Source organism: Bos indicus, chromosome 3 (assembly GCF_029378745.1).
Source record: "Bos indicus isolate NIAB-ARS_2022 breed Sahiwal x Tharparkar chromosome 3, NIAB-ARS_B.indTharparkar_mat_pri_1.0, whole genome shotgun sequence".
Classification (NCBI taxonomy): domain Eukaryota; kingdom Metazoa; phylum Chordata; class Mammalia; order Artiodactyla; family Bovidae; genus Bos; species Bos indicus.
In genome coordinates, this window is record NC_091762.1 from 103,063,545 (window position 1) to 103,075,994 (window position 12,450).

Sequence of the window (12,450 nt, forward strand, 5' to 3'; positions counted from 1 at the left end):
TCAATACAGTCTTTACTCTGAAGCCAAAGTAATCTTGTAAAATGCAAATATGGTCATATCATTTCTTGGTCTGAGAGTCTTCAGTGATTTCAAGGAAAAAGGAGGATAAAGTATATGCTGTGCTTAGTCGCTCAGTGGTGTCTGACTCTTTGTGATCCCACTGATTGTAACCCTCCAGGCTCCTCAGTCCATGGGGATTCTCCAGGCAAGAATACTGGAATGGGTTGCCATGCCCTCCTCCAGGGGATCTTCCCAATCCAGGGATCCTGCATTACAGGTGGATTCTTTACTGACTTAGCCACTGGGGAAGCCCAAGAATACTGGAGGTAGGTAGCCTATCTCTTCTCCAGGGGATCTTCCCGACCCAGGAATGGAACCAGGGTCTCCTGCATTGCAGGTGGATTCTTTACCAGCTGAGCTACCAGGGCCTATAAGGTTCCATGAACAAGATTTCAAGAACTCAGGCCCTGCTAACCTCACCAATCTTAGCTTACGCCAAGTTTCATTCTTGATACCTATGTTTCAGTACCACAGATAGTTCCTCCTCTACCCCTAGCCATCTCCATCTCAGGGTCTTTGGATCCCTGTCGGCAATTACTTGACCTATTAGGTCTGTCTGGTTAATTCTGACTCACTCCTTAGGACCATGCCTTTGTGAACATCCCAATCTCCATCATGTCAACTCCTCATCACTTCCTCTTCTAACAACCCATATTTTTCTTTCATTGAGTTTTCTGCAGTTAGTACTTAAATCTGTATGTGCATTTGTTTTATTGTCTTTTCCCTCAACTAGACAGGGACCTCCGAGAAGAAAAGAATCACCTCTCTTTGGTTCTCTTTTATCCCATTGGCCAGCAGGATGTTTGACTCTGTGCCCTTGTTTCCCTGGACACTGCTCACTCACTCACCTTCCCTGTGTGTCCTTTAAGGTTTGAGATATTCTCTAGGCTTGTGGTGGAAAAAATGTGAATCACGTTCCCATTGACTGCAGCAAACAGGTGACCTCCATTGCTAAAGGAACACTGCAAAGAAATATAGGGAGAGCCCAATAGTGAAAGAAAGAGCGGTTTACCTGGAGGTTGTAGTTGAGAGCTTCTTTTCCCAAAGAGTTCATGCTGATACCACGTGCAGGACTGGGAATTGGGGGAAGGTGTAAATAGGACTCAGAATTGGCCTATTTGATGTCACTATTCCTATAGCTCATACTGGCCAAGATGCTGACACTACCATGCGCATGAATCATGAAGCTGTTTGGATCAGAGAATAGAATATTCATTTTGCCTGTAGAAGTTTCAGAGTGGGACAGTGATCTTTAAAACTCTGTCTTGTTTCTGTAAGTCATCTTCGGGATGGGGATGGGGGAAATCAGATAGGCTGCTACTGTCTTTTTGGAGAAGGCAATGGCACCCCACTCCAGTACTCTTGCCTGGAAAATTCCATGGACGGAGGAGCCTGGAAGGCTACAGTCCATGGGGTCGCTGAGGGTCAGACACGACTGAGCTACTTCACTTCCATGCATTGGAGAAGGAAATGGCAACCCACTCCAGTGTTCTTGCCTGGAGAATCCCAGGGATGGGGGAGCCTGGTGAGCTGCCGTCTATGGGGTCACACAGAGTCGGACATGACTGAAGCGACTTAGCAGCAGCAGCAGCTACTGTCTTTCACTGTTGCTCATTTTCCCTGATCCCTCCCAATTGCCAACCCTGTCCTCCCAACTGTGACTCTGAATATGTGATAACTTTCTTTTCAATGCTTAAAAAAAATTACTCCACAGTCACAGAGAGGACAGATTGCAGGTGGGATCTCACACGGTTTGGTTCAAAGGTGAGCGAAAAAGAAAAGGGACAGGACCAATACACTCAGTAACTTTGGTGGAAAAATTGGATTTTTTTAAGCCACTAAAATTCTCTAAGACATTCTCTGGTCTACCTCTTCAGCTGTGTTAGTTCATGATATTTCAACTCTGACTTTCCAAGATACTTACCTCCAGAAGCTCTTACCTCTTTGCACCCTCTGACGGAGTATTCCTTGAAAGAACGTATATCATCAATAAGTAGGTTCATAATGCGTAGTTTGTCAGCAAACCCTACTACAATGTAGTGTCCAGATGGGTGAAGGCTGATTGTATAAGCTTCTTCTTGGTATTCCTTAAATAGTTCCAAAGAACTGTGAAAAAGATACATTACTGAATAAAAGTCTAGCCCACTAAGTCCCTTGAGCATTCCATTGTATCTGGTATGTATTTTTATAACGGCATTTGAGATACTTTATTACTTGTAATTACTGGTACCTCTTTTTCTAGATTTTTGTTATTTGAGGATAGTGTTCAGCAATGAGTATGGCATGTGAAGGGACTGATCAAGGGGTGTTTAGGGATGTGGAAGATACAGCTCCATTCAGATCTCCAACTCAGAAGTATTGCACAGTTTTTTCCCTAGCAGCCCCAGCAGCTATATGTAAAAGCAAAGAAGTTATGTTCTGGGGCCAATTGAAGCTGGAGATTCTCAGGGATTCTGTGCCCGGAGGATAAAATCGCTGGAAGTTGAGGGTTGTTGGGGAAGTGATCAGGATTGAAAGGAGGAAACAGTGATCTGGACAGCTCCATGAGACAAAGAACTGATCCAGTGGTGGGGCAGTGGTGGTGAGGGGACAGGAAAGGCCGAAGGACACAGGAGGGTATGGAAGGAGGTGAGATATTGGTTCCTTTCTGTCCCCAGGGCCAAGCATATGTATGGCACATGGTAAACACTTAATAAAGTACAAAGTGATTTTCTAGCTCATGCAAGAGTGAAAAGAGAAAAAGGAAGTCTGACGGACTTGATTTTTTTATAAACGGTTTCCAGCTGAAAGCTTCTAAGTAATTAAAATTGAAAACTCTCTAAAATAATTTGCATGGAAAAATTTAACAACCAGAATCTTGCATACCGCAGTAGCAAAGCCTTTCATTTCTTACTTTGATTCGTAATTCCAGATGCGGACGGACCGATCCACAGAGCAGGTGGCAATGAGGGGTTTGCGGATGCAAGTATCTAGACCAGTGATAGACGCCGAGTGTAACGGGTACATCAGATACTCAAAGTGGGCAGGCTCCCCCTAGAGAAGTCACACAGAATCAGACTGATCAGAGGAAGCAAAAGACTGGCCAGGCACGCCAGCTCTCATTACTGCTTATGGATGTTAATTAGCCCAGATGCACAGAAATCAGGCTGTGGGCAAGTTGTTTTAACATAATGCATATTTTCCCATGCTATTATTATTTTAAAACATTTTAATGGCAATAAAATATTTTATTCTATAAATATACCAGGATTTACTTTATCCATTCTTCTACTGTGGGAACATTTAGGTGGTCTCCAATTTTTTTCTTTTTCTTTTTTTTCCAATTTTTTTCTATCAAGGCGTTAACATGGACTAAATATTCTTGCAAGTATATCTGTGTACCTCTTTGATTACTTCTTTAGATATTGTAGAGTAAGTGCCTGACAGTAAGTTTTTGAATCTCAAGGCATCTATCTCAAAGGACCTCCAGCTTGAATAAATATATTGCAGTTGTATGACGCAGTTACCAGCAAAACAATCAGCTAAAGAATTGTTGCTCCCACCCTTGAAGATCCCTTTCGTAGAAAGTCCCGGATACTTAAATAACTGACTTCTTGAATGATCCCACTCTTCCTGTACCCTAATTCCCACACTCATGGCTAAATGAGCATTAAACAAATAGTGAACTCTCGAAACCCTGACACCCCATCCTCAAACACTGATAAAGGCAGAGCCCCCAGTCCACCTCTCTCTTTACGCACGGCCTTACTGCATATGGCCCTTGGGCAGCTATGTGCCCTCCAGGACCTGTGAGTAAGAAATCTTGTTCCTCAAAGTTCCCTCATGGATTTTGCTCAAGTGCATCCTTCAATTGTAATAAGAACCAAAAGGGCCTATCTGGCCCCAGCACTGGCCCTGGTCGGGGAAAGTGTGTGTGGGGCTTGCTGGGAGAGACGCAGCCGTGGGTAAGTGCCTCCAGCATTCCTAGCTGATGGCTTCACTACCAATAGTTTGGGCCCCACACAACAGATACATTTCTAGAAATAGAATACAGGGCAAAATGATCTGAATGGTGTTAAGGATCTTAATGAGTACTCCCAAATTTCTCTGCAGAGAGACTGTATGACTCTGTCAGCTGCAGCTAGGAGAACTGGGTGAATGATTTAAGTTAAAATGTATCCTATTGCACTGGTCTGCATGTTATGTGTAGATTTCAGGTGTTTGTCATCAGAAGCATTATACCTGGGACTTCTGCATGAGAAGTGATGATTGGGAAACTCAATGAGGTGTATATACTTTGCTCACAAGCCAAGACAAAGGCTGAACTGTCAACTCCCTCAAATTCAGACCCTTCCCCACTTAGAAACTACCTGCATATTCTACCCGCCTCTGCTATATCAGAAAGAGGTGCTGGGCTGTCAGAAAGAGGGGGTGAAAAGTGAAAGTGAAAGTCACTCAGTTGTGTCCAACTCTGCGATCCCCATGGACTGTAGCCTGACAGGCTCCTCTGTCCATGGGATTTCCCAGGCAAGAATACTGGAGTGGGTAGCCATTTCCTTCTCCAGAGGAATCTTCTCGACCCAGGGATGGAACCGAGGTCTCCCGCATAGCAGGCAGATTCTTTACCGTCTGAGCCAACAGGGAGTAGGCACAGATTATTCCCATTCTCCGCTTGCTTCCCATACTTTCTCTAATATCTTCAACGACCCTGTCTCTACTAGCACATTCCTGGTAGCTTTCTTCCCCCTTGAAGGCTGAGCAAGAACTAACAAGAACTAATGTTGGGGAGAGGAGGGTACGAGTGTCCCAGGCAGAGGCAGGAGCGCTGATGCCTTTTGGCAGAAGGAACATGCAGACTCCCAGTGATCAAAGGGCCCATTCTATCGGATGGAGTGATGGGACGGAGCTGCAGAGAGCAGCCCGGGCCAGACATCACCCAGCCCCGTGCTCCTAGCTCAGTTCTTCTCAGAGCACCAGAGGGTCACCGAGGGGTTGAGGCTGTGACAATGGTGGAGGTGGTGGAACATGTGAATTTTGTGACAACCACATCTGGGTTTTGAAAAGATCACTCTGGCAGTCGAACCGAGTATAATTCGGGGGCCTAAGGGCAGAGTGTACATGTGGAGACAGGCAGGGGACTTACACATCCTGGAAGTGAGAGTGAAAACACCCCACTCTACGGAAGATCCTGCTCTCTGGTCTGGTTCTCTCCTTTCCAGGCAACCTTCCCTCTGAGAGGCACGCCTAACAGCAGGGAGAGAAGCTCTATGCAGTGAACTCACCCCTCTCCATGGAGAAAGAGGACAGACTGGAGATCCAGCCATCAAATAAGTCCTTTCTGAGTCCTTGTGAATGAGGTCCCCCCACGTGAAATGATAAAAATGTCTTAGTCTGGGGTATATGACAGAATGATTTACATATTAGCCTACAAGCTTTTAAATACACTCAAATCTCCCTTGTGTTGAAACAAAAGCAACTCTCTCTTTTCCACCTTATCTCTTCACCTCATTCTGTGAGGTCAGTATTACCCCAATACCAAATGCATCACAAGAAAACTACAGACCAACCGCTGTTATGAATGTAAATTTAAAATCAGATAAGAATAAGTGCTGACAAAAATACGGAGAGATTCGAACACTCGTACACAGCTGATGGGAATATAAAACAGTTCAGCACTTTGGGAAAGCTATCTGGCTGTTCCTTAAGTGGTTAAATATGGAGTTCCTACTTGACTCAGAAATTCCACTCCTAGATACATACCCAAGAAGAATAAAAACATATTTCCACACAAAAACTTGTACATAGATGTTTATAGCAGCAGTATTTATAATATTCAAAAGGTGGAAGCAACCCAAATGTTCATTAACTGATAATTAGACCAACAAAAATGGTATATCCATGCAATGGACTATTATTTGGTTATAAAAAGGAATAGAGTACTGATACAAGCTCGAACATGAATGAAACTTGAAAACATTGTGCTAAGTGAGGGAAGCCAGTCACAAGAGTCTACATATTGCTATGAAACATTCAGAAAAGGCAAATCTATAGAGACACAGACATTAGTGACTGGCTAGAGCTGGGGGGTGGAAAAGGCAATGGCACCCCACTCCAGTACTCTTGCCTGGAGAATCCCATGGATGGAGGAACCTGGTAGGCTGCAGTCTTTGGGGTTGCTAAAAGTCGGACACAACTGAGAGACTTCACTTTCACTTTTCACTTTCATGCATTGGAGGAGGAAATGGCAACCCACTCCAGTGTTCTTGCCTGGAGAATCCCAGGGATGGGGGAGCCTGGTGGGCTGCCGTCTATGGGGTCACACAGACTCGGACACAACTGAAGCGACTTAGCAGCAGCAGCAGCAGAGCTGGGGGGAGGCAGATGGGATGATGGGAGCATAATAGCAGGTTTTTTTTTTTTGAGTGAAGAAATGCTCTAAAATTGATGGTGGTAATGGCTGCATAACTCTATGAATATACTAAAAACCATTGAATTGTACACCTTAAGTAGGTGAATTGTATAGTGTATGAATAACTCAATAGTGTTATTATTTTAAAAACCATCATTGCTGAGAAAGATATATTAAAACCTCCTGTGATTGTAGGTGGTTTATTTTCCTTGTTGTTCTGCCAAAGTTTGCAGGCTATATTTTGAGTCCATGCTATTATATGCATACAAATTTAAAACTGTAATGTCTGCTTGATAAAATGAACCTTTTCTAAGTACAAAGTGCTTTTTTTTTATCCTTTTTGCTGCAATATCTACAGTGTATTCATACTGGCTTTATTATTTAAAAACAAAAGCAATGATAAATCTTTACACATAAACATCTTTGTGCACAGGAGCAGGTACTGCAGTACATTAAATACCTGAAGTACACTTGCTTGCTGAGGAAAAGATAGGTACAATTTAAATCTGAGAGAGACCTTCAAGGTGTTCTTCAAAGAGGCTCAGTTCAGTCATTCAGTCGTGTCTGATTCTGCGACCCCATGGACTGTAGCACGCCAGGCTTCCCTGTCCATCACCAACTTCTGGAGCTTGCTCAAACTCATGTCCATTGAGTCGGTGATGCCATCCAAAGAAGCTACAACAATCAGATTCTGGTGTCCCCCACCCCGGCCCCCTGCAGGTGTTGGAGTGCTCCTACAAGGACACCTTGAAATCAGAGTTTCTTTTGCTTTATTATGAAGGGGTGCATGGGCCTATTCTCAGGAATTGGATTAAAATTTGCCCAGTGGTGACCCGTCCCCAGGCTGGCAGGAAGCGCTGCTGGCGAGACTCACCTTGCTGATCTCCGTCAGGGACATGGTGATGCTGTAGAGCTGGTTCTTGCTGGTGCTGGCGATCAGCGTCTCCTCGGAGGGGCTGAAGCACATGCAGAGCACGTCCTGTTTGTCCGACTGACTTGGGTCATTGCTCTGTGGATCCACAGGAATCTGCCCGAGACACAGGACAGCGGTCAGCAGGCCTCTGCATTGTCAGGTGTCCTTGGGCTTTAAGATGCTCTTGGATACTTGCAGCTTCCAGACTCCTGATCAGCCTGCGTCCTGGATCTCCTCAGATGCAGAGAAGGGAGGGCTTGAGGTGTCTCAGTTTCTGTGGGTTTCCTACGCACCTTTAAGTGACTAGCGGCTGAATAATAAGCAGCGGCACAGGTGAAACTGATCCATCTGTACATCTGCTTGAGATCCCCCCTCAGAACAAGCGTTAGTCTAGCCCCACGCTCGCCCAGCGGGTGGGAGCTCAGTGCAGGCGCCTATCTGCACCAGGTACACAGCGCTTCAGGGCAGCGGAGGGGAAGGTTGAGGTCTTTCTATCACGTGGGGTGGGTGACAGGGCAGAGAGAAGAGAAGGGGTCCCGCAGCTCCTGCAGCAGTCTCAGGGGCCTGGAGTTCCCAGTGGACGGTATTAAATGAGGTTTCCTCCTCCCTGTTTTTCCTCTCCTTCCACGAACAACCAAACTTACTGAAATCTGGTCTGCATATACCACCTTTGCATCCTCACTACCCACTCAGTTCTTAATTCCTTATAACGTGGCTTCCACTGCCTCATTTACTGAAACTGTCCTCCTGAACATCAGAACTTCCCTTATCACCAAAGCCCGACGCCCTGCTCAGCCTCATCTTCTGGGCTTTCCTAGAGCCTTCAGCCATGACCTGGGCACCTTCCTCCTCTGAACATCCTGGAATCTTGTGCTGCCCTCCCACTGCGTGGAGTTGTCTTCCTCGGCACCTTCTAGCCCGTCCTCATGAAGTCTACTCCCTCTGCTCTCTCTGGGCAGCGAGGGCTCTGGGAAGCCTTCCCTGACTGCCCTGGGCTGAGTGGGCCCTGACAGTCCCTCAATGTGCCCACAGTACCCAGGACTTCCCTCTGTTGTCCCAGGTGTCACACTGCATAAAGGGGAACAGGAGCCTGCGGACTGGGGACCTTGTCTGTGTCCCCTGGTGCTTGGAGCAGGGCCTGGCACATGGCAGGTGCTCAGTGACTGCGTGGTGTGGCCTCACACCCTCCCCCAGGCAGTGAGGTCCGTGGGGGAAGTGCCACATCCGATGTGCCCACCGCAGGTCCCACCCTGGAGCCTGGCCCCTGACAGGTGACCGACAGACATTGGTTGACTGAATGAGTGAACGACCTCGCCTTCTCAGTGTCCTGCTGGGCTGTCATCCTGTCTCAGTCTTGAAATTGGGAAACACTAAGTAGTCATGTATGGATGTGAGAGTTGGACCATAAAGAAAGCTGAGCGCTGAAGAATTGATGCTTTTGAACTGTGGTGTTGGAGAAGACTCTTCAGAGTCCTTTGGACTGTAAGGAGATCCAACCAGTCAATCCTAAAGGAAATCAGTCCTGACTATTCATTGGAAGGACTGATACTGAAACTGAAGCTCCAATCCTTTGGCCACCTGATGTGAAGAGCTGACTCATTGGAAAAGACCCTGATGCTGGGAAAGATTGAAGGTGGGAGGAAAAGGGGACAACAGAGGATGAGATGGTTGGATGCCATCACCAACGTGATAGAACATGAGTTTGAGTAAACTCCAGGAGTTGGTGATGGACAGGGAAGCCTGGCATGCTGCAATCCATGGGGTAGCAAAGAGTTGGACACAACTGAGCAACTGAACTGAACTGAACTGAACCGCATCCAGTGATCACACAGATGTTTAATCTTTTCGATAACCACCAGGGTGAGCTGTTTCCTTAATGAAGAGACACAGGTTTGTTACATTCAGCAACTCATGTGAAGTCACTCAGCCAGGAAACCTTAAGAGTCAAGTCTCATTTAATGTGTGTTTACCACTCCATATCCAATGACTTCAAATTGCCCACACTGTGTATTAATATCACAGGCAGATCACTTTTCTGAAGCATAGTGCTTCTCCACTGAAAACAGGATGCCTTGCCCGTTTACATACTCACTCTTCAGGCTGGCGTTTGCCATCTTTTCACCAGCCTTAGTCTTCTCGTTCCCTTCAAGTGACTTAAGGCCCCTCCACTGGGGAACAGATATCTCCCCAAAACACCACTGCTCCCTGTCAGCGGTACCTTTGCTTAATTTCCTCCCTTCACCTGGACTTCCTGATCTGTTTCTTCCTGTCTAATGTTATCCATCCTCTATAACCCTTCTTCAGTGATGACCTTCAAACACTTTGAAACCTTCCTGGTTATTCCCCAACCAGGTGAAATCTCTCTCCACTAAAGTCTGTATCATTTCTTCCCCAAATATTTACTGAATGCCTGCTGCATACCAGGTGAAAGTGAAAGTGAAGTTGCTCAGTTGTGTCTGACTCTTTGCAACCCCATGGACTGTAGCCTACCAGACTTCTCTGTCCATAGGATTTTCCAAGCAAGAGTACTGGAGTGGGTTGCCTTTTCCTTCTCCAGGGGATCTTCCTGACCCAAGGATCGAACCCAGGTCTCCCGAATTGCAGGCAGACGCTTTAACCTCTGAGCCACCAGGGAAGCCCAGGTAGTTTTCTTTCCTTTTTTTAAAAAAAGATGTTTATTTACCTATTTGGCTGTGCCGGGTCTTAGTTGTGGCCCACGAGATCTTGGCTGTAGCATGCAAACTCTTAGCTGTGGCAAGTGGGATCTAGTTCCCTGACAAAGGATCTAGAAGCCAGGTCCCCTGTATTGGAAGTGCTGCTGCTGCTGCTGTGTCGCTTCAGTCGGGGGCCAACTCTGTGTGACCCTATAGACGGCAGCCCACCAGGCTCCCCTGTCCCTGGGATTCTCCAGGCAAGAACAATGGAGTGGGTTGCCATTTCCTTCTTCAATGCATGAAAGTGAAGTCGCTCAGTTGTGTCTAACTCTTAGTGACCCCATGGACTGCAGCCCACCAGGCTCCTCCGTCCATGGGATTCTCCAGGCAAGAGTACTGGAGTGGGGTGCCACTGCCTTCTCCATTGGAAGTGCAGAGGCTAGCAACTGGGCCACCTGAGAAGTCCCATATCAGGTGGTGTTCTTGATGTTAAAATATCCATATACATTATGGGAACACTGAACTTGAAGAGAAAACAATTTGCCCAAGTTCTCCCCCAGGATTCAGATCCTGAGCTCCCTATTTCTATACCACAACTCTGTCCAATCCATCCTAAAACTGCCCTCAGGACAAATGGCTCGAGTCCCTTTGTGCTCTGCGCTCAGCCCCCTTCCCTGGTCGAACATTGCGTCAGTGCTCTGCTCCTGGAGGATAGTTGCCAGTTGGACCCCAGCATTGCTGCTTCCTCCCCTCCTTACCCGGATCTCCCTGCTCTCACGGTAAAACTCCTTGTCTTCCATCTTCTCAAACAGCAGAACTCTCCCTGGCCCAGCAGAACAGGCAAATCCCTTTGAATAGGCTGCGATGGCAAACACCTGGGGCAGCGACAGCTGGCTGTGGCTGCTGGTCATCATGACCTGCTCGTAGGAAGGGACTGGGGAAGTGACTGCTGGAAATTCGATCAGGCTGGAAAAGAAAATAGCACATACAGATAACAGAGATGATTCCAAGGAGATGAACTGTGCCAGGGATGAGAAAGAAGGACTGTCCTTGGGCGTGGGAGTGTGGCTCAGATGGTAAAGAACCTGCCTGCAATTCGGGAGACCCAGGTTCCATCCCTGGGTCAGGAAGATCCCCTGGAGAAGGGCATGGCAACCCACTCCTGTATTCTTGCCCGAGAATCCCATGGACAGAGGAGCCTGGCAGGCTATAGTCAATGGTGTCACAAAGAGTTGGACACAACCAAAGTGACTTAGCATGCATGCACATGGGAGAAACCACTCAGTGTGAGCCCCTTCCCATGGCCTAAATGTGCCCCTTTGGCTGGGAGTGCTACTGGGGCTCCATGGGAGATGGAAGGTTATACACTTATATGGAAATCTGTAATCCTCTGTGGTCACTGTTTTTATTATCATACTCATTTTGTTGTTTAGAAAAAAGTGGCTCAGAGGGGTTGTTTCCAAGATCACACAATTAGTAAGGGGAAGAGCTGAGATTTAAATCCAGGTTTCTGCTTCCTTCCCTCTCTTCCATCCCTTTCCCTTTCTTTCCTTCCTTCCTTCTCTTCTTCTTCCCCTTCCCCCTCCCTTCCTTTCTTTCTCTTTCATTCATTTATGCATATTTGCATTCACTCATTCATTTATACAACATTTACCAGAGTTATGTTAACGACTCTGTGAAACAATGATAAATAAGTTGACCCAGTTCCTAAGCTGATGGTCTAGGGGGCGTGTGATAAGGACTATCAGGGACTGCTGAGTAGGATGGCAGTGGCCAGTTATCAACTAACAAGAAAACCTAAGGACAGATATAGAAGAACACCTGTCTGAGATGAGCAGAGCCTGGGGGCTCCCAGCTGAGACCCGAAGGACAAAGAGGGATGTGGCAGTGTCCAGAGGAGTGGGGTCAGTGTAGGGGCAGACTGAGCCCAGAAGTAGGAGAGTGCATGAGGGATATGCGGTAGACAGAGGCAAGAGCTGCTGCTGCAGATATAGAGAAGTGTCAGAGTAGCAAGGACATGTGGGCCAAGTTCGAGAGTCTGAGCTTTATCCTTGGAGTCCTGGACTCACTCAAAGATGGTGAACACAGCAAACTGGAGGGAAATGGCCTTATTAGGAAGTTCTCAACATAATCATGACAAAAAGGAAATGCCATTGGCATGGGGGTGGTACAAAGGGGTGAATCCAAGGACATTGAAGAAGAGGAATCTACAGGGTGCTGTTTTGATTGCAGGCTCGGGTATTGGGATCAGACATCTGGCTTTGAATCCTGGCCCGTTACTTAACAGTGCTGTGATCCTGGGTGAGGCATTTAACCTCTTAGAGTCTACGATATGGGTGTGATAATAATATGTACTATGTAGGGTGGGTAAGGCTCAAACGAGGTTATACACAGAGTGTTTAAGGCAGTGTCTAGACCACACAATGGTACTGTCC

The 12,450-nt window shown here is 46.7% G+C and overlaps 1 protein-coding gene across 4 annotated transcripts in view; it reads right to left on the reverse strand.

The window, feature by feature from the left end:
• The window catches only part of CFAP57 (cilia and flagella associated protein 57), a 69,027-nt gene that overhangs the window by 48,443 nt on the left and 8,134 nt on the right, over positions 1-12,450 (reverse strand). For 3 of the 4 annotated variants that reach the window (XM_070786712.1, XM_019957681.2, XM_019957679.2), the window contains exons 5-9: positions 10,774-10,981; positions 7,323-7,475; positions 2,954-3,093; positions 2,001-2,166; positions 909-1,022 (exon numbers count right to left, since the gene is read on the reverse strand). In XM_070786712.1, the coding sequence (XP_070642813.1) occupies positions 909-1,022; positions 2,001-2,166; positions 2,954-3,093; positions 7,323-7,475; positions 10,774-10,981 (781 nt within the window). The remainder of the gene's footprint in view (positions 1-908; positions 1,023-2,000; positions 2,167-2,953; positions 3,094-7,322; positions 7,476-10,773; positions 10,982-12,450) is intronic. The other variant, XM_019957680.2, reaches the window with a different exon arrangement.